At 26.7% G+C, this 24328-nt stretch overlaps 2 protein-coding genes and 1 long non-coding RNA gene across 11 annotated transcripts in view; 1 reads left to right on the top strand and 2 right to left on the bottom strand.

Annotated features, from left to right (window-relative positions):
- The window catches only part of LOC101239033 (uncharacterized), a 161528-nt gene extending 156579 nt beyond the window's left edge, over positions 1-4949 (top strand). For all 9 annotated transcript variants that reach the window (XM_065801633.1, XM_065801632.1, XM_065801631.1 and 6 more), the window contains one exon: positions 4298-4949. In XM_065801633.1, the coding sequence (XP_065657705.1) occupies positions 4298-4379 (82 nt within the window). In that variant the 3' untranslated portion in view covers positions 4380-4949. The remainder of the gene's footprint in view (positions 1-4297) is intronic.
- Positions 1-24328, bottom strand: part of LOC101237339 (receptor-type tyrosine-protein phosphatase delta) — a 544974-nt gene that overhangs the window by 389015 nt on the left and 131631 nt on the right. The gene's annotated exons all lie outside the window — the stretch shown is intronic.
- On the bottom strand, positions 10900-13358 carry LOC136082410 (uncharacterized). Its single transcript, XR_010639664.1, has 2 exons — positions 12976-13358; positions 10900-11216 (listed from the first exon to the last, which is right to left on the bottom strand). It is a non-coding gene; the product is annotated as an uncharacterized LOC136082410 (long non-coding RNA).

Below are 24328 nucleotides of genomic sequence, written 5' to 3'. Positions count from 1 at the left end.
GAAGTTCAGCAAAAGGATGCAACTAAGCTGCATGAGTCATGCAAGATGAGTTTTGATTATGGAACAAGTTATGATATCTTGCTTAAGCAGCAAGCTATCATTACTAAAAAGTTTAATCAGGAAAGTCAATATATTGTTATTAAATAAAATAATCAATAACTAACATAAAATAAAAATTAAAGAATAGAATAACTAATAAAGTAATATATACAATCCATTATCAATGGATTGTATATATTTTATTGAAAGTTGAATCAGGAAAATCAATATAATAATAATAAGTAAAATATAATAATAATAAGTAAAATAGTCAATAACTAATAATCAATTACTAACATAGAATAAAAAAATAAAGACTAGAATCATCAATAAAATGATATATACAATCCATTATCAATGGAATGTATATATTTTATTGAAAATTGAATCAGAAAAATCAATATAATAATAATAAATAAAATAGTCAATAACTAATAATCAATAACTAATGTAGAATAAAAAATAAACAAATGAGTAATCAATAACTACAAACCATTAAAAATGGATTGTATATATTATTTTATTGTTTTTATGAGAGGTTAGTGATGAGCTGAGGTAACATATATTAAAATATCCATAGGAATATCACAGCCTATCATAATATTATTGTCATAGCTATTAACAGTAAACAACTGTGTTCTGTTAACCAGCCATTAACAATTTATGTGAACAGCCATTTTGTTAACAAGCCATGTCTTAAGCTGTCACAGCAAGCTATTAGTTTATGTTATGCAAATTTCTTGGCGAAATTCAGGAACTACTTTTAAAAATCTCTCTAGAAATATCCTAATTTAACCTTCCTTTTTTGTAGCTTACCTGTGTCAAAATTGAAGAAACTGAATCAGCTCTTCATTCTTAGTTTGTCTGAAAATGGGAGCTGCCATTTGATACTTTTAAGCAGAACATCTTTGTCAAACTTTTATCTGCTTTTTAAAAAATACTATTTCTTATGTGCATGTATCTCATATTGTTTTTACTATATGATGAGTTTCACAATTTTAACTAAACAAAATTGTTATTATATTTTTTTTTTGTGATGATTGTATATGTGAGGGTCATAATAAAATTAAACCTAATGAAAAATAGCAAAAAATATGTGATGAATGAATAACCATAAGTTAAACTTATTCACTTAACTACTTTAATAAGATACCAGATTTTAGTCTTTTTTACTGCAGTTGTTTTATTATGAGTAGAAAAGTTCTATAAACTTTATTTAGTACAAACATTTTGTATCTTTATCCTCCTGTTTATAATTTAAGGGTAAAAAAAAAGAATTATTTTAGACAAGTAAATGTATAGATTTTTTTAAATTTTTCTAACAATTAGATGACTTTTTTGCTTAAATTGTTTCATTTTGAATTTTTATATTTATACTAGCTGGAGTTACCCGGCGTTGCCCGGGCCAATATTTAAACTGGCTTACCTGATATCTGTACACAAAAATGGGCCCAAAAAATGGTCCCCCCTGAACCCGGGGTCAAGGGGGCCATTTTTGGGCCCCCTTGACCTCGGGGTACGGGGTCAAAACCCAGCTAAGAACCTTCTCCCCCTCGAGGACTACCCCCATGCCAAATTTCATCGAGATCGGTCCGGCGGTTTGGATTTCTATAGAGAACAAACAAACAAACACACACACATTGCCCTTTATATATATTAAGACTAGCATGAGTTACCCGGCATTGCCCGGGCCAATATTTAAACTGGCTTACCTGATATCTGTACACAAAAATGGTCCCAAAAAATGGTCCCCTCTGATCCCGGGGTCAGGGGGGCCCATTTTTGGGCCCCCTTGACCCCGGGGGTTGGGGTACTGGGTCAAAACCCAGCTAAGAACCTTCTCCTCCTCGAGGACTACCCCCATGCCAAATTTCATCGAGATCGGTCGGGCGGTTTGGATTTCTATACAGAACAAACAAACAAACACACACACACACATTGCCCTTTATATATATAGAAGATTATTTTAAGCTTAAAAATCTTCAAGATTAAGAAAACTTAAAAATTATTTTTTATCCAAGTGGAGGATTTAAACCTTTGATGACTTATTGTCCAGAGAACAGTGCACTGAGCTACTAATGCTTACTTTAAGGTTTTGAAATAAAATATTTTACAAAAGTTTTATAGCGACATATCATAGTTTAATAATTCGTCAATTGCAGTATTAAAAACAGCTTGATTAAAAAATTTGGAGATTAAAAGATTTTGTATTATGATATGTGCGCTAACTAAAACCTTAAACAATTTAAAAACTGCTATATAAAAGAAATTTAAAAGCAAATTGTGTAATAATATAAATGCACTCAGTGTTTTCAAAAAAAAAAATAGATGCATAAACTTTTTTTATTTAAAGCTTATTTAAAGTAAATCATAAAACATAAAAAACAAAAAAACTATAAATTTTTGTTTCTTTTTAACTTTTGTTAACTTTTTTCAAAACTACGCATCTTTTTTGTTTCCAAGCTACACATCTCTTTTGGATCCAAACTGCACACTTTTTTTTGCTTTCAAACAACACATTTTTTTGCTTTCAAACTCTTCCTTTTTGTAAATTTATTTTTACTAAATTTATGTTTACTAAGCAATTAATTATTAAGTTTCATTTCTTTCATTTACTTTTTTCTTTCTTCTATAAAAGCTTAATCTTAACAAATTATAAAAAATTTTTTGACACAAGAAAAAAGTTTTAGATATTTTAGAAATAAGAAATCAAAATAATAATTTTATTCTAATCTAAAGAAGTATTCCTGTTGTTATAATTGATTTAAGAAGTCTTTAAAGTTAATCATTTTCTAAAATTATTACTAATCTTCATACCATTAACTATAAATATATTTTTTTGCTGTGAATGAAAGCAGTTGGTGTAATTGTCCACAGTTAATTATGAATACAACATAAATTAATAGCCTTATGACTAATATGATTGAGTTATTAATATTCCAAAGATTTCTAATGATTATAAATAATTTAAAGTTAGATTTTGTATGCAAAACTTAAAAAAATATTGTTATCATAATCATGAAGAAAATAAATCCTTAACTAGAAAAAAAATTGTGGAAAGACTTAAATCTGGAAGAGCTTATTATGAAATTGCTGCTGAATTTGGAAAGTCTCATAAATTCGTGAATAAAATCAAATTGCATAATGGTTAGTAATAAAAAGTAAATAAGAAAGTGGTTGAATGAAAATTTTTACACCAAAAAAAAAAATGCAATCGCTTGCTTAATTGCTTCTGAAGAATCTAAAACTGCAAAGGATGTTACAAATTTAATGAACAACAGCTATGGGACTCCTGTTTCAGTTCAGACAGTCAATCAAGAACTCGAGAAAAAATAGGTTTTTAATCCAGAAAGAAAATCAAAGTCACAAGTCAATAGTCATGTAGTCTCAAGTCAAGTCTATCCAAGACTCCAATACGTGTGGTGGCTGTTAGTGCTGTGGTAAGAAGTTTGGAGGCCCATTCCTAAACCTGTCATAGGGACCACAAAGTTCTTAAAAATGCCTCCCACATTGTGGGGCATGGGGGAGCCTAGCCATGGCACTGGTAATTATTAGTAATTACCTGGTAATTATTCAAGCTGTCAAGTTGCAATTATAAAATACAGCATTGGCATGATAATAATTTTAAGTTTATACAGTATTATATTAAAGTAATACTTCAAAGTTGTAAGAGTAAAATAAACCTTCTGACAGTGTCAGAACTTGAACTTTCATGCTTAGGACTCATAATCAGGCCACCCTGACTGGATACTGCTTGCAGATACCACAAAAGCATACATAGTAGTACTTTTAAGGATTGGTAATTTTTTACCATGCATTTTCCAAAATTGGAAACGGATGCAAACACTTTGATAACTTATTATCCATGTTAATAACTTTATGTTGATAACTTATTATCCATTTTAATGACTTATGTTATCACTCGACAGAATTAATCAAAGTTTTCGTGAGCACTAGCAAAAGACAAAGGAGGTTTTTTGGTAAGACTTTTCCATCCATGGCTGTATGGGTATGGCTAAACTGCTTGTTGCAGAACTGACAAATTTTTGAAAGAATACTTGTCTTTAAGTTGTCTGATAAGCCTTATAGCTTCTCAATCCAAAAGAAACAAAAATTAGGATATATATATATATATATATATATATATATATATATATATATATATATATATATATATATATATATATATATATATATATATATATATATATATATATATGTACACACACACACACATATTAATAAACATATATTTTAGTCCTGATGATCGACCATCATTTATGGAAATTGGTATCATTTTATCACAATATATTCAAAATGAGAGAGTTAATAAGAAATAAAAATTTCATCTGTTGTGGGGTTGTATCACTTTAATTATTTTTAAATGGATTTTTATATCAAATTTAAGGTTTAAAAACAAGAATTTTTGTGAATTTCACTTTTTTTTTTTTTTTTAATGCAAAGACGACAACTGTTTATAAGACAACTGTTTTTATACTCTTTTATTAGGAATTTTTCAAAAATATCGTTTTTAAAATTTCTTTTATAAATGTCTTTATAACTTTACATATTTTTTGTTTTTGATGTTTGTTTTTTTCTGTACTTTTTATAGAGTTAGTTTTTTATGACAATGTTTTTGATTCATTTTTTATTACAACAGTTGTTAATAATTTTACAAAAATAAATAATAATTTTTATGTTTATTTGTTTTAAAACATTTTCTAATTGACTCCAAATTTTTGTAGATTTTTTTGAAAAAGAGATTTATTTCATTTATTCTTAAGTTTTAATACATTTGTATTAAAAAATTTATTACAAATAAAGTTTGAAAATTTAGCATATTTTCATATAAACACAATTTTTTAATGTAATTTTTTTTTGTAATTGAAAATAAAAAATTTTGAAAATAATATATTTTTTATTCTTGATTTATTTTTAAATTTTCAAAAGATATATTTTACAATGGAAGATTTTGATTTTTGTTGTATTATTTGGCTATTGGCTATATTTGGCTACCAACTCATTTTTGTATTAACTTTTATTGGTTGTATTTATTATGTAAAAGTGTTAAAATTCAGGAAACAAAAAACCGCTATTTATCGTGGTTTCAGACTATATCTGTTAATAACATTAGTTTTGCTTTTTTGTTTATAACATTAGCTTTTGCAAAGTTGTTTTGTCAATTTTTATTGAGAATTAATTTTGATGGACATGCATTTTAGTATTGGTATTATTATTGGTTGATGTAAATGAAATAAAAAGCCAAATATACTCTTTACGGCCATTTATAATTATTTGCCTAAATTGTCTGATAGTGTCGACCTAAAATTTATTCCATAAAAATTCACTGTATAAAAATTGTTATAAATAAACTATTCTGAATATTTCTATAAAAAGCATTTTATAAACTCTTGAAAATATTCATGTAAATGTTTAAATATATGCAAATTAATTAATTACACGCAACAATTAAAAAATCAAATTAATAAAGCAATTAAGTCTAATATAAGAAAAATGTTTGTTAAAAAGTTCAAAACGTTCGTGTTTGTTTTTTGTCGAGAGTTTAGCCGAAAGCTCGTATAAATGTTTTTTATATATATAAATTTAATATGAATATATTTTCCAATTAAATAAGCATTTTATGTATTTTTTGCTGTTTTGAATACTTTCAAAGTTTTTTCATAAATTTAAAAAGTACATGTTTAGTTAAAAATAAAATAAAAAATGGCAATTTTCAATTTTTTGATTTTTATTTACAAATTTTATATTTAAATTATTTTTTATAAAAAATGTTTCCTTGGAAGCGTAATATACTACTTTACATTTGTGCAAAATTTCAACACTGAATCTTTAGTAACAAAAAAGTTATCGATTTTTGATCCAAAACAGACCTTTATTTTCCAAAGTGCGTCTGTCGTTTCACGTTCCTCTTCAAAACTTTAATCCCTTTCTATTCGGAAATGAATTTAGAAACATAAATTGTTATTTTACAAGTATTTTAATTTCCGCTTAACACTTTTATATAAACAGTATTTATATTTAAAATATATTTACTTCATTTAAGAAAGAAAATGACAGCCTTTTTTGTTAAAAATATAGATATTTTATTTGACATCTTGAACTTTTGTAAACTAAAAGCAGATTAATCAACACGCTCTGCTTTAACTCTAAATATTAGTTTTATACAACGGCTTAAAGATTTAAGAATTTGTATTAGAGGTTGGCATTTTTCTGGTGCTCGCAGCCAAAAAGGTATAACCAGTCATGGTTGTTTAGATGTCACTATTTCTAATATTCTTTGTCTTGCAAACGAGATGCTTCATGAGGATTTTTTCCATGTTTGCACGGCTCAATTTAGTCAGGACTGTTTAGAATTTCTTTTTGCTTTAATACGAAGCAAAGGAGCCCGGAGTGACAGACCAACAGCAATGCAATTTAAATCAGCATATAAAAATGTCTTAGTATTTCTTTCAATTTAACTCTAACAGTAATTGTCTCCCTTAATCAGATTCTTCTGCTGCAGTTACCATTGACTCAATTACCAACATAGTATTTTAGAATCATCTCTATAAATGAGCAATTGATTTTAAGCCAACTGCATTATTTAAAAAAAAATTACAACCTTATGCATTACAAAATGTTACAACTGATTCAGTTTCACAGTCAGTTTCAAAACACAGGTTTTGAAATCAATTGCAGATGGCTTGATAAAAAAAGATCAGATCTGTCAAAAATGTGTACAAGTTCTTTCAAGTGTGACACCCTTTGAAAGTAACTTATTTAATACTGATTCTTTTTTACAAAACCTACTTCACGAGACGGAAATTGTTTTTAAACGCGAATGAAACTTTTATTAACTAAAAAAAAAATTACAACAAATTATGAAAGTAATAAAAAAAGATTGCAATTTTACATTTCGTCCCCTCAGTATTATCTTGTTCTATGTCGCTAAACTATGGTTTTGAAAAAAAGGCATTTGAATTTTCAAAAGCCCTAAAAATGTTCAAAATAAACTTTGCACCAAATTTTGTTATTATAAAATTGTCAAGGTCAATATACAATACCATTATAAATCATTTTTAGAAAATTATTGTGTATTTAGTGTTTAAAAAAATGATTTTTGACTTTTGAGATAAAACAAATTACTGACAAACTTTACAAAATACAAAAATTGTATAATGTTCTATGTCAATTTCTTTGGGTTTTTTTAATTATAGTTTGTCCAAACATGCACAAATGTCTTTTTTGGTTTATTTTTTGTATTTTTTTATTAACAAGGACGGTTAAAAATATGGGTGTATACCCCTCCTTCCCTCCCCCCCCCCCCCCCCCCCTCATCTTAAGAAATATCAATCTTCAAAATTTTATTGATAGAAATTAAAAAAAAAATAAAAATACAAAACATTATTTTGCAACATTTGAATTTTTGGCAAAAAATAGTTAGTTATATACACATTTAATATATTTATTAGAAAACTAATTTATAAGCATTTTTTACGCTCTTCGCGTGCATCTTATTTTTGTTCAATATGACTTAGATGCTGAGCCCTTTCACAATCATATAAAGTACCTTAAGCACTTTTGATTTTAAAAAATTTACACTATTTACACCTATCTTTTTTTCTTTGCCGGAAAGAATTATTGAACTTAGTTAGAAAAATGATCAAATGAAACAGTGGTTTTAGCTGAAAAAATCGTTTTTTTTGGTCATATAACCCCCTCCCCCCTAGGACAATGACCTGGATCCACCCCTGTTTTAGACATTATTTGGTTTTGTTCAAGTAAAACATTTTTTTTTCATGAAACAATTATATTAAGACATGAAAATAATTAAGAAAAGTACATGGGAGATGCACATGAATTACTAAACACAAAGAGTTGCCATATAATTTCTATCAATCTCAGGCATGTAGGGCATCATTTTTTTAATATCTTCATTCTTTTCTTTTGAAAGTAAGTGGCTTTTTTTGGTCTGAATTGACAGTTTTGGTGCAGTTATGGGATATGGTGTAGATTTCTTTTTTCTTAATGATTGGGCACCTGCAAAAACTGAGGTGAAGCCGTCTGCATGTTTTGTTTTAAATGAAACAGTAAAAGTATGATTGGAATAGTATTTTAATTGCTTTTTTTTTATTTATTTACACTTTGCCGATAAAAAAAAATTTACAGTCGTAACTTATAAAAAAAATAATTACATGACCGGGGCTAGAAGAAGACAAATTTAGTCTTATCATTAAGCCCCAAAAAATGCGTCATTACTAGACAAAATATAGTTTGACAATAAAATATAGTTTCAATGTATATATCTCTATTATATATTATAAAAGAAAATTTAAATATATCGCATATCGTTTAAAATTTATAGTTTTTCAAAAAATAAGATATAACAATTGCTTTGTAAAATAAAAGAAACAAAATTTATTAAAATATTAAATGACAAACATAACATTTAAGAATTGGTTTGAAAAATAAGAAGATATGATTTTATATAAAAACATTTTATTGGTAGAGCATTTTATAGTTTAACTTATTTAATTATATTTATAATACTTTTCATTGCCAATTAAGTAAAAGCAAATAAACAGAATAAAATAAAAGTAAAAGATTAATAAATAACGCAAAAATAAAAAATAAATTTCTCAAAAAGAAGATTATCATTTAAAATGATAAAAATATATGTACAATTACTGATTAATTATGTATTAATAATCTAAAGTAATTAATTAATTAAATATTAATTATTGATTTCTAATATAAAGAAGTTTTATTAGAAAAATTTAATTCATTTTCAGTTAACAAAAGTAATTGCTTAAGTTTTGTTTTGAATTGGTTTAGAGAATAATTAGTTTTCATTTCATTATTTAATATTATGTTCCACAACTTTGGTCCTCGGTTTACAATAGAGAATTTAGTAGCGGAATAATAAGTTTTGGATTGGATGTAGTTGTATTTTGAAAATCTAGTAGGGTATATGTGATTTATTTTTTCAAAAATTGAATAAAATAAGATTGGTAATATATTTTTATCAAGTTTGAACATGAAAATAAGAACTTGATAGAGGTTTAGTTTATATACATTTAGGATATCGAGTTCATTAAATAGTGTTTGTGTGTGTGAGAAGCGATCTACGTTTGAAATTATCCTTATAGCCTGTTTTTGTTTGCTAAGCACTTTTTTTATTTTCGTCGCGTTAGTGCTACACCAAGCAATGTTCGCATAACTTAAGTAGCAATGAATAAAAGAAAAGTAAATGTTTTTTAAACAAGATTGATGCAATAACTGCTTTGCTTTGTACATTATACCTAAATTTTTTGATATTTTATCTTCAACTACACCTATATGTTCCCTCCAGGTTACATTTTTGTCTAGAAACACGCCTAAAAACTTTATTGATTGCTCTCTCTTTATTAATTGATTGTCAATAAAAAGGTCCGGAAGTTCTAAGGGAATATCGGATTTTTTATGTAGCACGGTCGTTTAGACTTGAGAAATAAGTGGAAAGTTATTATACGCAAGCGCAGTAGAGTTAAAAATAATTTAGAATTTTAATAATGGCTACGGATGCAACGTTTTTAAAAACTTATCATTGACAACGAGTAACTTGTTTAATTTTAGATAATTAAATAGACTTTTAACTATTTTTTAAAATGAAATTATTGTGAAAATAACTTGCAGCTATACTAAGAAATGTTTTAAATAAAATACAAGACAACTGAATGTGAATAAAATCTACTTTCAGCTAAAGCTACTTTTACTGTTTTTGTTTATGATCTTTAAACCTTTTTTAAAAAAATTTTGAGCGTAGAAATTTTAAAATTTTTATTTATTCAGCAAGATGAAACTTTTATCTTTTTTGCATTTTTTGCTTATATGAGGATTCAATTTTTTTTTGCAGGGTTAAAATAAAGTCTTAATCGTTAACTTTTTGTAACCTGTTGCTACGGTACTCGTTTCCGATGTGTGTGTATATATATATATATATATATATATATATATATATATAAATATAGATATATATATATATATATATATATATATATATATACATATAAAGATAAATAGAGAAAGAGATCTCAAAAAGAGAATAAATAAATAGGAATTGGTTAATAAATATGGATGAATTACAAGGATTTGTAAAAAATAAATTTGTTTATAATATATATATATATATATATATATACAATTTTTTATATAGTCTAATATTAAATAAAATGGAACTTCACAACAAAAATATTAAACTCATTTGCAGAGATTGTGGACAGTTACTTGGTAAAAAGCATTATTTTATAGGAGAAATTCTTAAAGTAAAATTAGAGAAGCTGTTTCATGTTGAATTGACAGATTTGGAAATTGTCCATCCTCCAAAAATGTGTAAAAAATGTTATTGTACAATGAACAATGTGCTTTCAAGAAAAACATCAACTGCCCTTGGTCTCTGTACTAAGTGGAAACCACACTGATTGTTTTACTTGCCAATCAGTAAAAAAGCTTAGAAAAGGTTTAGTAATTTCTAAACAACAATCTAGAAATAAAGTAAGATGAAAAAAATTGATTCAAAGATGTGAACATTTGCAATGTTCACTACCATAAAAGAAGCAATAACCATAATACAAGATGAAGACATAGATATATCAGAGCTAAATAATGAGTTAAATCCACATTTGCAACATTGCTCATGTAATATATGCGGTAAAATTTCAAAGCAACCTTTAACTTTAAAAAAATGCGAGCATCTTTTCTGCTTTTTTTGTATTGTATAAAATATTAAGTTCAAGCCAATTAGTAAAGCAATATGTCCTCAATGCCAAGAATATTTATTATATGAAGATTCATTAGCAAGTAACAAAACAAATTCTCTCATTAAAGTGTTGACTGTTGCATGTATTTCAACACAAAATAAAAGATCAAAATATAATTCAAATAAAAATATAAATATCCTTCATGCATAAAATACATTTTTCATCCCTTCAATCTTTATGTAAAAAATATTCTAAATATATTCATATTGATTTTAACAGTTTCAAGCTAAAAAACATTAAAAAATAAAAAAAATTTAAACACGAAATACAAAAAATATTTATATAGAGTTCCAAGAAAAAGTCTTTCTGCTTTAGTTTATTTTTCCCTTCTTTACAACAGGTTAGTTTCCTTTTCAAGACCCAAATATGGTTGGAATACTAAAAAAATATATACTATAATATTTGTTTGTTTTAAATCAATTTTTATCATAATTTATTAATTTTGAATCAATATGTACAAAACCAGACTGATGATTCAATAAATAGAATCAAAATTATAGCATTCAATTGATAAAATCAAAAACATAACCAATGGTATTGCTTTGAAGCAGGCAATACAGTTGATTTATTTAACTTTATTGACTAAATCGAAAGCCTGGAATAATAACATTCAAAATTTTGATCATAAATAAGAGTGCATAATAATATAATGTATGTATGTGTATGTGTATATATATATATATATATATATATATATATATATATATATATATATATATATTATATATATATATATATATATATATGGGCCTTGCGAATCGATTCGATTCGCGAATCAAGCTTTTATTGAGTTGAAAAAAAAGATTCAAGTTTTTTCGAATCATATTTTATTTTGCGAATGTTGCTATTTTTTCAGATTTCTAAAGCTAAAATGTAATTGAAATGGGTTTTTACCATAGGTGGAGTAAGAGTAAATGAAAATAGTTCTAATATCACTTTTAAACAAACGCCAAAAATATAATCCGGGCAAAAAGAATTTAATCAAATAAATATTATTTTTTTGGAAAAAAAATGATTAAATTTGGTTTACCACGAATTGCTGATTCGATATATAGATACACTAACATAATTTACACACACACACACACAAACACACACACACACACACATATATATATATATATATATATATATATATATATATATATATATATATATATATATATATATATATATATATATATGTGTGTGTGTGTGTGTGTGCGTGTGTGTGTGTAAATTATGTTAGTGTATTTTGCAAATTCAAGTGTTCAATGTTTTTAGAGTGTTCAATGTTTTTAAAGAGCAGAGCAATATTAAATGCCCTGCTAAATAATAATATTTCCAAAAAATGTATGTTATGTTTGCAAGAAAAATTTGAAATAATTACTCATTTAAATCAGGAAAATTTATTAAATTAAAAATTTGAATTAATTTCTAAATGTAAACACGAAAATAAATTCTTCTTAAAAAATTATAAAAACAAATGACCAAATTAAATTATCCCCATTCCAAAGAATTTTTATTTAATAATTATTTCCTGTAACTTCCCGTCAACCAAAAAAAATATAGTAATTTAAAAAAAATTATTTTTATTTTTAGTTGTAATAATTTATAACTTCCTGTAAAATAATTTTTTCTATAAATTGAATTTTTTTTAAATTTAGTAACTCTTCCTGATGATCCAGCAATGGTGAAACTTAAAGTTGAAGAAAAAAGTTAGATAAGTGGTTTTTACTAATTTACATAAAATATATGTAAATTAGTAAAAAATACTTATAATATTTTATAATATAAACACTTATATTATAATTAACTTATTAATATTGTTATATGTTAGTAACATAATATTTTTATTTGTTAGTAACATTATATATATATATATATATATATATATATATATATATATATATATATATATATATATATATATATATATATATATATATATATATATATATATATATATATATATATATATATATATATATATATATATATATATATATATATATATATATATATATATATATATATATATATATATATATATATATATATATATATATATATATATATATATATATATATATATATATATATATATATATATATATATATATATATATATATATATAGCCACATCAGAAAAGAGTACCATAGCAACAGGTTACAAAAGTTTAATGATTAAGATTTTCTTTTAACCCTGAAAAAAAAATTGAATCCTCATATAAGCAAAAAATACAAAAAAGATAAAAGGTTCATCTTGCTAAATAAATTTAAATTAAAAAATTTCTACGCTCAAAAATATTTTAAAAAAGGTTTAAAAATTGTAAACAAAAACACTAAAGTTGCTTTAGCTGAAAGTAGATATTATTCACAATCAGAGGTCTTGTATTTTATTTGAAAAATTTCTTCGTACAGCTACAAGTTATTTTCAAAATAATTTCATGAAAAAACTAGTTAAAAACCTATTTAATTATCTAAAATTGAACAAACTACTCGTTGTCAATGATTAGTTTTTATAACGCTGTTACTGTAGCCATTTTAAAAATTCTTTAATATATGTAATTCCACTGCGCATGCGTATAATAACTTTTCTCCTGCAAACGACCGTGGTAGGCGATGGAATAAAGTGTATTTTGTTTTAGTAATATTTAAAGATAACTTGTTTGATTTAAACCATTGGGTTAGTTTGTCTAGTTTTTTGTTTAATGTTTGGAATAATATATTGATATCTTTATTGGAATAAAACAAGCTGGTATCATCTGCAAATAAAATTGTATTTAAAATATTAGAAAATTTATTTATATCGTTTATATAAACAAGAAATAGAAGTGGCCCTAAAATTGATCATTGAGGAACACCACATGTAATTGTCTCATAATTAGTTTTTCCTTCAACATAAACTATATACTGCTTCCTATTAGTCAAATAACTCTCGAACCAGGACAAGTTAGTATTTTTTATACGATAACTTTTGAGTTTCGATAGAAGGATTTGATGATTGACTGTATCGAAAGCTTTACTTAAATCGATAAAAAGACCAAGGGTATACTTGCCTTTATCAAACGATTTAAATATGTCCTGAACAAGGTGAATGATTGCATGATCGGTGGAATGGCCAGATTTGAATCCAAATTGTTTATGGTAAAGAATATTATTTACATTTAAAAAAGAATAAAGCCTATTATACATAACTCGCTCTAATATTTTAGAAAAACAATTAAGAATTGAGATTGGACGATAATTTGCAACTTCAGAAGGATCGCCTGATTTTAAAATTGAAATGATTTTTGCACTTTTTAGGTTTTCTGGAAAAACACCATGTTTTAAAGATAAATTAAAAATATGTAATAATGGAATTGTGATGTATTTTATCGATTTAATAACGACATTACTACTTATAGAATCGAAACCTACACTTTTTTTGGGCTTTAATAAAGAGACTGCGTCTAATAATTCATTTTCCGTAAGTTTAGGATTAGACAACACTAATGTTGTTTGAGGTTACGTAAGACTTAAAGTGTATTTTAGAAGTTCCTATATTTGATGATAAAATAGGACCTATATTTACAAAAACTGATTAAGTGTTTCGGCCACTAAGGATTTATTTACAATACAATTGTTATTAACTTTAAGATTTTTCGGAAGTAAATTACCGTATAAACGTTTTTTACCGATTACCTCCTTTATAATTTGCCATGTTTTTTTCGAATCATTTTTGTGTTTAAATAATTGTTCCGAATAGTAATGTTTCTTTGAGCGTTTTAAAACTGATTCATATAGCCGTTTATAGGTTTTGTAATTAGTTTCATTTTTAAGAGTTTTTTTTTTAAGAAACTTGTTATATAAACGTTGTTTTTTTTTTTGAGGATTTAAGAATGCCTCTCGTGATCCAGGGGTTTAAAAGTGTTTTTGTTTTGATAACTTTAGTAACTTCCGGGAATGCTTTATTATAAAGATTAAGAAATTCAGTTAAAAAGATATCATATGCTTTATCGGCATTTAGATTTAGTTGTAGGGTGTCCCAGTTGACACCAGTAAGAAGTTTATCAAAATTTTTGATGGAAGCGTCGTTTACTAACCGTGTTGTAATTAATTTTTTTCTATCACTAAGAGCATCATAGTCGATGCATTTTTGCGATAGAATAAAAATAGGGAAGTGATCAGAAATGTCAGATTTAAATATACCTGTCCTTATTTTAATATTTACGAAATCATTTGTAATAATTTGATCTAAAGATGTTGCACTTTCTCTAGTTACTCGCGTTGGTTTATTGATTAGGGGAATATAACTATTTTGAAAAATTGTGTTAAAGAAGTTCTTTATGTTTTTATTTTTGTCGTATTCTAATATATTTGGATTAATGTCACCAACAATATAAACCGATTTATTTAAAGATGATTTAATTTTTAATTATACTTTTAATGTGATTTTCAAATGCCTTAATACTTCCTGAGGGCGGTCTATATAAAGCATGGATGACGATATTTCTTGAAGTTTTATTAATAATTTCAACACATAAAGATTCATAATCATTAGTGGTTGAACTTAACTGTGGTTTCCTTTTGAATAAAATTGAATTTTTTATGTATATACACAAACCTCCACCTTCCTTGTTTGATGCTCTAACTTGATGAACTACTTTATAATTAGGTAATTGAAAATTGGAATTGTTTTCAATGCTTACATCGTTACACCATGTCTCGCTGAGACAAATTACCTGAAATCTAATGTCAATTTTATGTAAAAATTGTTTCAATGACTCAAAATTTTTTTGAATACTTCTAATATTAATGTGAAGCATTGAAAACGAATTATCTTCCATTCCTTTATCAATAATTTTTGAATTTGGGTTATAGTATATCGGGTTAGTATTTTTAATTACTTGACTATCGTTAAAAAAATTATGATCGGGATCCGAATAGTTGTTTAAAATTATTGGCTTTTTCTGTGAATTAAAATTAATGTTTGATAAAACAATATTATCAGCCATTTTAAATAAAAAAATAAATCAATATAAATTTAACTAAAAAAAAAAAAAAAAAATCATTTAACATGATTTTTTTTTCTAAATTCTTTAACAATGAGCTTATCATATATAACAACAGAATATTTACCGTTTATCCTATACGTTTTGCTTTCTTCAAGAAGTTTCTTTCTTATTATAGTAGTTTCTAGCGAAAAATCCTCGTTAATATAAATTCCAGAACCTTTTAGTTTGTTGGCGTTTTTTAAAATCTTTACTTTGTCTTTATAATTTAGTAACTTAATTACAATTGTTCTAGGCTTTTTAATATCGATAATACCAGTTCTGTGCGCTCTTTCTATGATTACATCTTTTACATTGAGGTTATTTTCAAGAAGGTTTATTATTTTTACTTCCGTATCATCCCAGTTTTCGTTATCATTTTCTTTGACTCCTTCGATTCGAAGATTGTTTCTCCTTTGACGATCTTCTAGTTGTCTAAATCTATTTTTTTCATTCTCCCCTATGGTTGCATTCGACCATATTTTTTTTTCCACATCACTGACTTTTTTATCATTTATCAATTTTTTTTCCAAATCGCTGACTTTTTTATCATGGCAATCCTGATAGAACGTTAGACTTTCTTCAATGTCTTTTTGTATTTTTTCATACTTTATCATCTGCTTGTTTGTTTTTTTAAGATCGGTATTTCGGTTTTCGTTTTCCTTTTTTAAAACTTCACAAGAATTCTTTAATATATTAATTTCTTTTAGCAATCCATCAATTCGATCGTTAGCCAGTTTTAAATTTGCACTTATTAACGCTAAAATATCTTTTTGTTGTTTTTGGAACATTTCTTGAAATATTTCACGAACTAATTTTATTGAGACTTCAGTGTTAAGTTTTGAACTCATTATTGACAAGATTTGAAAAATAAATAAATAAATAAAACTTGCAATATCAATTTTATTATTTTATTTCTTTCGTAGCAAAAGCACGTCCGTTTACTACAGAACCGCAATCGCAACTTACTTGAGTAAAGGGCACTTTGGTAAAGTTATCGCAACTTTACTTGAGTAAAGGGCACTTTGGTAAAGTTATAGCTTTTAGCTCCAGCTTGAATATTTAAAAAATCAACATCTTTCATCTGCAGGATATTGAAAGGCTTCTGTCGCCTTACAGACTTTAGTATTCTGATCAGACCCAGTGGACTGTATACCTCAGTTTTTTTTAATTTTTGGTCAATGCTGCTATGAACCGCATCAACCTCTTGAACACAGCCATGTCCGCTGGCAGAAAACTTTTGATTGATAGATTCAACATCAGGATGAGCATTTAAAAAATGCTTTATTGCCGTGCTCATAATACTGTTTCTATTTTGCGGAACGCAAGAATCTGACCATAAAATGAGGTTCTTAAGTTGTGGATGGGTGGTAAGCACAGATTCTAAAATTCGTAGGATTGCAGATGCCAAATCATTTCCGGCTCTGCCAGATTGGCTTTCAGGCCAGATACAACAATAAACATCTTTATCTAAAAAAAGATGTGCTGTCATGTTATAAACAGACAGCTTCCTAAGATAAAAGAAGTTGGATATCTCAGCCTTGGGAACTGTTAAAACATTTTGTAAATCAAAACAGAGAACAGGATGTCCTGACTGTCTGTCTTTTTTGCGCTCTTCGCGTGCATCTTCTTTTTGTTCAATGTGACTTAGATGCTGAGCCCGTTCACAATCACTTAAAATACCTTCAGCACTTTTGATTTTAAAAATTTCACACTTATCACACCTATCTTTTTTTTCTTTGCTGGAAAGAAATTTTGAACTCAGTTAAAAAAATTTCAGAGTATAAGTGCTTTTTAGCCGGTTGAAATCGTTTTTGCTGACAAAAGTCTTGGTAAAGCTCATACAGTCGACTAATAGACAATTCAGACTCAAAGTATTTTCTATTTGTTAATACACGGCAATAGTGCGAGTCTATAACCGGAATACTATATATGTGTTTCCTAACGCCATCTCTGACCGCGTCAGGAGTTTTCTTTTTTGTATGTTTACCTTGTTTTCTTGGGGTAGGCGTGTTTGTATCTGTTTGGAAATGTTTATAAAAATATGAAATTCTTTGTTGGCTTATGTCAAGAGTGTTTAAAAAGAAAGGTTTGCAAACTCTGATGGGAATCCCTGCCAGGTGAAAAAAGTAGGCAAATGAGTATTGCCGCCTCGATGAAATTGCAAGTGTTCGTTTAACTTTTTCACAATACGTGTTGTATTTTCACTATAAAAGTGTGCTTTGAGGTCATCATTGAGTCCCCAAAATTTGTTAAATAGTAACTCCCGTTGCTCTTGCGGAAAATAAATGTGGCATTTAAATTTACAGTTAGTACAGTCCTTCTCATTATTGATCTCTCTCTTTCTTCTTACCACTTTATTCCTGTTTTTATACTCCTGGCCAGCTTGACGCCTTTTTTTATTGACATTGCATTTCCAGCTATCTGGATTTCTGGTTCTTTTACGTCCAACTTTTTTTTTTGTCGAGAGTTGCTTTATTGGCACAACTATTTTTAAATCCGTATGTAGTAGCTTATTGTGGAAACTTGAATCGACACTGTAGAAATAAAAAGTATAAACTTTAGCTACATTTAAAAACAACATAATATTAAAAAAAAAATCAAAAATTAATGACAATTGGAATTTCATAAGCATCGTAATTAGCAGGGTAATATAAGTTATTTTTTTACAGTTAGGAAATAAATAATATAAAGAATTTAGTCTTACTTAAAGACTTAGCACAATATATATATAGTTATTTAAAGGCACAATATATATAGTTATACATATAGTTATATATATATACTTATACATATAGATTTATAGTTAGTTAACTACTAGTACTGTGTATGAGAGCTAGTCTTAAGTTATTTTAACCCTTTAATGCACGATACTTATATAATAGTTGATAATGCACGATATAATAGTTGACTATTTTATCGTTAAAAGAACATAAAATGGAATCCAATTATCAGAAAAATAAAATTTTCCTTTTTATTTTCAAATTTTAAAATTACCATAGTAATAGAAACTACTTACGAGTCGGTATTAAGTAATTCAAAGTCAACTGTTTCTTTTGTAACTAAACCAATAAACTTACTTGACGACATTTTGAAAATATCAAAATAAAAAGTCACGCGACTTGCGCTGACTTTTTATTTTGATATTTTCAAAATTTGATTTGCAGATTTGGGCATTAAAACATCATAATACTAAAATGTTTTAAAAAAGTGAAATACAATAAGATAAAACTAACAAAATACGTAAAATTGTAATTAGAACAAAGTCAAATTGAATAAATCTTGGCGAAGCAGAGAAGGTAATAATTTATTGATAAGTGGAAATAATACATACTTTTTTAAACAATAAAAATTGGTTTTTGCAAAAAAAAAAAATTTGTAGATAGAACAAGATAATACTGAGGGGACGATTTGTTAATGATAAACATGTTCAACATGCTTTTCTTCTAGAAGAAAGTTTAATTAGACACATTATTGAATACCTTATTTTTTAAAGTTTTATTATCGAGATCTGGCACCATGAAACACGGCATGTAAAAAAAAGTTAGCTTACATTATATATGCTTGTTTATAAGGTGGGTGTGGGAATTAAGACCCACTAGTCCAAACTACGGGAATATATAAAATGCAAAACTTTTTTTCGGCATTAAAATATTAGAGTTATCTAGTTTTATCACTGGCAGCAAAAAAAAAATCAGCCTTTCTTTACAGCGCGTTCGACAAAGCAAGAATACTTCGTTGGTTCCGTCAATAATTGTTCAAGTCTAATTTTTAAGGTACGTATTTTCACATTTTAAAATATTTTATAGAGTAAAACCGGGTAAAACCGCACACTTATCAATACAAATTTTTCTTTTTTTTTTTCTTAAATAAATAATAAAAAACTACATAAGATAATATAAATATATGTTTAAAAAAAAAAAAATTATCGAAAAAATAAAATGTTAAGAAAAAAATTGTGCGGTTTTAGGTGACATTTTGATAAAACCGCACACTTGAGAAAACATTGAAATTTTTTAAATTTTGACTTTTTATTTTTTATTTTATTTAACACAACTTATATTTAGGAAACTATATTAAAGTTTATACCGTTTTCGCAACAACCAAAATTTAGTTCCAACTACATATATCTTTGGTAAATATTTTTCTTTGCACCACCGTTCCTGACATCGAATTTTAGCATTGCAACATTTCTGTAACTGTACTCTACACTTTTTACATTTTGCAACTTTTAATCGTTTGGCTGCTGGTACTTGTTCTTCATTATTGTTTTGCTATGGTTACTTAGCATTGTTATGCTCAGGCATTTGAGTACTTTTTGTTTAAGGAAATCGATCACATTTTCTTCGCTAATACATTTTCCGTCAGATTTTGACGTTGCACTGCTTCGATTTCTTAACATGCGATTGATTTCATGCTTGAAAAAGCTGCTTCAACTCTATTTCGATACTGTTTTTGCAACGTTAAACGCATGCTTGATACCTATCAAAACTTGAAGCTGGTGTAGTTGAATAAAATTGTAATCGGTGTGTAGTTGGAGTAGGTGCTGCAGCGGCTGTTGAAGATGATGAAGCTGTGTCTTAGCAAGATGTTGTAGGTGCTGCGGAGGTTGCTAAAGTTGAGGAAGGTAGATAAAACGTTTGTGTGACTGCTAATGTTTTATGATTTATGTTTCTTTTATTAAATGGAAATAAGCCAGTGTACTGGCAACCAGCGATTGCAAGAAAGCGTGTAAAACATTTACCACTCTCGTACAGCAGTTAGAGAAACGGTGGAAAATTTTGTTTATCTAAATTCTTACATTTTGAGTCTTTGTAATACTTTGTAAGAATTTCTTTCCATGCCTGTTTGACATGACAATAGACACCTTTATCCAATGGTTGTAGAATGTGTGAATAATGCTCTGGTAGAAAAATCAAGATTATGTTTTTTGCACAGCAATACCGCTTTCAAAGCTATGTGAGTTGCAGGCCCATCTAATACTAAAATATGCATACCACCAATTTGCTCAGTTTCGGGTATAAATACTATTTTCAGGCATTCAATAAACGTATCGTGCTCCATCCAACTTGATTTTGAAATTGAATATTTGGTGCCAACTGGACCACCTCTTGCCTAGTCAGGACGAAAGTTTCTTTTGGCTTTGTATATCACAAATGGTGGTGCAAAATGCTCGTCAGCGTTGCAACATTTGTGTACAGTATAATGAATTTTTTCATTGTTGCCAGTAAGTTTAAATGCACGTCTTGTCCCTTTTTGACACACTACAGTTGCTTTGCTTTGGTCACCCGAAAAACATGTTTCATCACAATTCTAAATATGCGACCCCTAAGTTATACCAGTCTGTTGACGTTGCTTGGCAACGCATTTAAAATAACGATCAATTATTTTTGGTGTACAAGAAGCGGGTCTTTTAGATGCTAAGGTAGCCGCTTTTCTTGACTGGAACGCTGTGTTTGAACGCAGCTTTTCTCAGTGATATTTTATTTTCTTTCATATCAGTTAATGCGGCTAGTATATCGTCTTCCTTGTATGTTTTTGTTTTTTTAGTTGACATGTTAAAGTGAGTGAGTTAAATGTTAAAAGTTGAATTGAGTGAGTGATGATTATATTCAGAGTTGTTACGACATAATAAGTCTGGCAGATCTGTCGACATATTTACAGACATATTTTCTGCCGACATAAAATATGTCCCACATATTTTCGATTGACATATTTTGACATAGTTTTATGTCTGAATTATTTTCTGCTGACATAAAATATGTCAGACATATTTTCCATTGACATATTTTGACATGATTTAATGTCTGAATTATTTTCTGCTGACATAAAATATGTCAGACATATTTTCTGACGACATATTTTGACATAATTTTATGTCTGAATTATTTTCTGCTGACATAAAATATGTCAGACATATTTTCTGTCGACATAATTTGACATAATTTTATGTCTGAATTATTTTCTGCTGACATAAAATATGTCAGACATATTTTCTATCGACATATTTTGACATAATTTTATGTCTGAATTATTTTCTGCTGACATAAAATATGTCAGACATATTTTCTATCGACATATTTTGACATAATTTTATGTCTGGATTATTTTCTGCTGACATAAAATATGTAAGATATATTTTCTATGGACATATTTTGACATAATTTTATATCTGAATTATTTGCTGTTTGATATTCTTGAAGAAAAAATCAATCTAACAAATTTATTGCGCATTTCAACTTAATTTACAGAGTTAAGTAAAAATAGTTTATCAAATTTGTTGCTTTTTTGCAATCAATTATAATTGAAGGTCAATAAAAAAAATTTTTTTTTTTGGTGCCGAGCAAACAATTTGTTTTTTGGGTTGCATTTCACATTTTGATTTCAAATATGCAACTCATTTTTTACCATCACGTCAAGTTGTAAAGATATTTGGGTTCAGATCTTTAATATTTGGGGTAAAGTCCCTAATATTGTCAAAAAAAAAGTTGTTCAAAAGTATGTCAACTTGGGTCTCAAAAAAAACGTATTTTAGAAGATAGTATAGAGATTTTAGAAAATATAAAAATTTTTCCTTAAAATTTTTTGGCAAATAAATTATTTGAAAAAATGCTAAAGACTCTTAAAAAAATGTCAACAAAATGTTTTTCAGCAATAATACAAAAAATACTTATTTTTATTACAAACGAATAACATCTTTAAAATCTCTATGAAAATACGCTTCTTTTGAGACTCAGGTTGACATACTTTTGAACAACTTTTTTTCGACAATATTAGGGACTTTACCCCAAATACCCCTAATTTTAATAGTATTTGATAGTATTTGATAGTATTAATTAGTATGGATTAGTATTGGCGATTTTCCTTATTAGAATGTAAAAACCATCTCAAGCTGAGTTTTTATTACTGAAAATGGTTTTTATTAGTATGACTAAACTTAAAGTTATTCTCTTGATTAAAATAATATTTAAAAAAAAACATTTTTAGTTATTTTTACTAATAGTTGATTCATTCAATAAATTATTCTCCATTTTTGACTTTAAATCGTAAGGAAAACGAAAAAAAAAATTATTCCAATATATATTTCACTCGAAACATTTTATGCAAGTTTATGGCAGTTAATTATGCTGTTATAATGCAATTGTCAATTATTTTTTTGTTAAATAAATCATAACTATTATAACTAAAAGTATATTATTCGTAATTAGTTATAAATTATTACCGGTTAGTCTTCTTAATATGAATTTAATGAGCTGAATATAACTTTTGTGAAATATTTCAAATTCTTCAGCTTAAATGAATTTAATACTATCAAATACTATCAAATGATGCCTAAGTACTAGTTAATATTAGTCAATACTATCAATGTCAATATTAGTCATAATCAATAAATAAGTCATAATCAATAATTAAGTCAATAAATGCCAATATTAGTCAATACTATCAAATGATACATCGCTAAAAAGGGCAGAAAAAGACCTTTATGAAACAACGGATGTTTGCTTATAGGGTTTAAAGTAAAAGTTTTATGAAGCATAATTGATTGCAAAGACATAAAATTATGTCAAAATATGTCGACAGAAAGTATGTCTGACATATTTTATGTCAGCAGAAAATAATTCAGACATAAAATTATGTCAAAATATGTCGACAAAAAATATGTCTGACATATTTTATGTCAGCAGAAAATAATTCAGACATAAAATTATGTCAAAATATGTCGATACAAAATATGTCTGACATATTTTATGTCAGCAGAAAATAATTCAGACATAAAATTATGTCAAAATATGTCGATAGAAAATATGTCTGACATATTTTATGTCAGCAGAAAATAATTCAGACATAAAATTATGTCAAAATATGTCGACAGAAAATATGTCTGACATATTTTATGTCAGCAGAAAATAATTCAGACATAAAATTATGTCAAAATATGTCGATAGAAAATATGTCTGACATATTTTATGTCAGCAGAAAATAATTCAGACATAAAATTATGTCAAATTATGTCGACAGAAAATATGTCTGACATATTTTATGTCAGCAGAAAATAATTCAGACATAAAATTATGTCAAAATATGTCGATAGAAAATATGTGGGACATATTTTATGTCGGCAGAAAATATGTCTCAGACATATTTGACAGATAACAACCCTGGTAACACGGTACTAATTGACAAAAATGACATAAAAAAATGTTTTTTAATTTATTTTAAATTGTTTTATTCTATTGAAAATTTGTGTGTAAATAACGTTTTAAATAATAAAATGCGGGCAAAATATTTTTTTGAAAAAAAATTTTTATTTTTAAGAATAACAATTGCATAATGTAACCTTTCTAAGAGCCGAAGAAGTCATTTTTTTAAGACCCGAATTTGATTGAAAGACAAATTTAGGCTATTTTAACGAATATTTGCCGCTCCTCAGACCAAACTTATAAGATGGAATTGAATTTTCTATCAAACTAAATG

This window comes from Hydra vulgaris, chromosome 07 (assembly GCF_038396675.1).
Source record: "Hydra vulgaris chromosome 07, alternate assembly HydraT2T_AEP".
Taxonomy (NCBI): Eukaryota; Metazoa; Cnidaria; class Hydrozoa; order Anthoathecata; family Hydridae; genus Hydra; species Hydra vulgaris.
The sequence above is the reverse complement of the archived record's forward strand: the minus strand, read 5'-3'. Positions and strand labels throughout refer to the sequence as shown.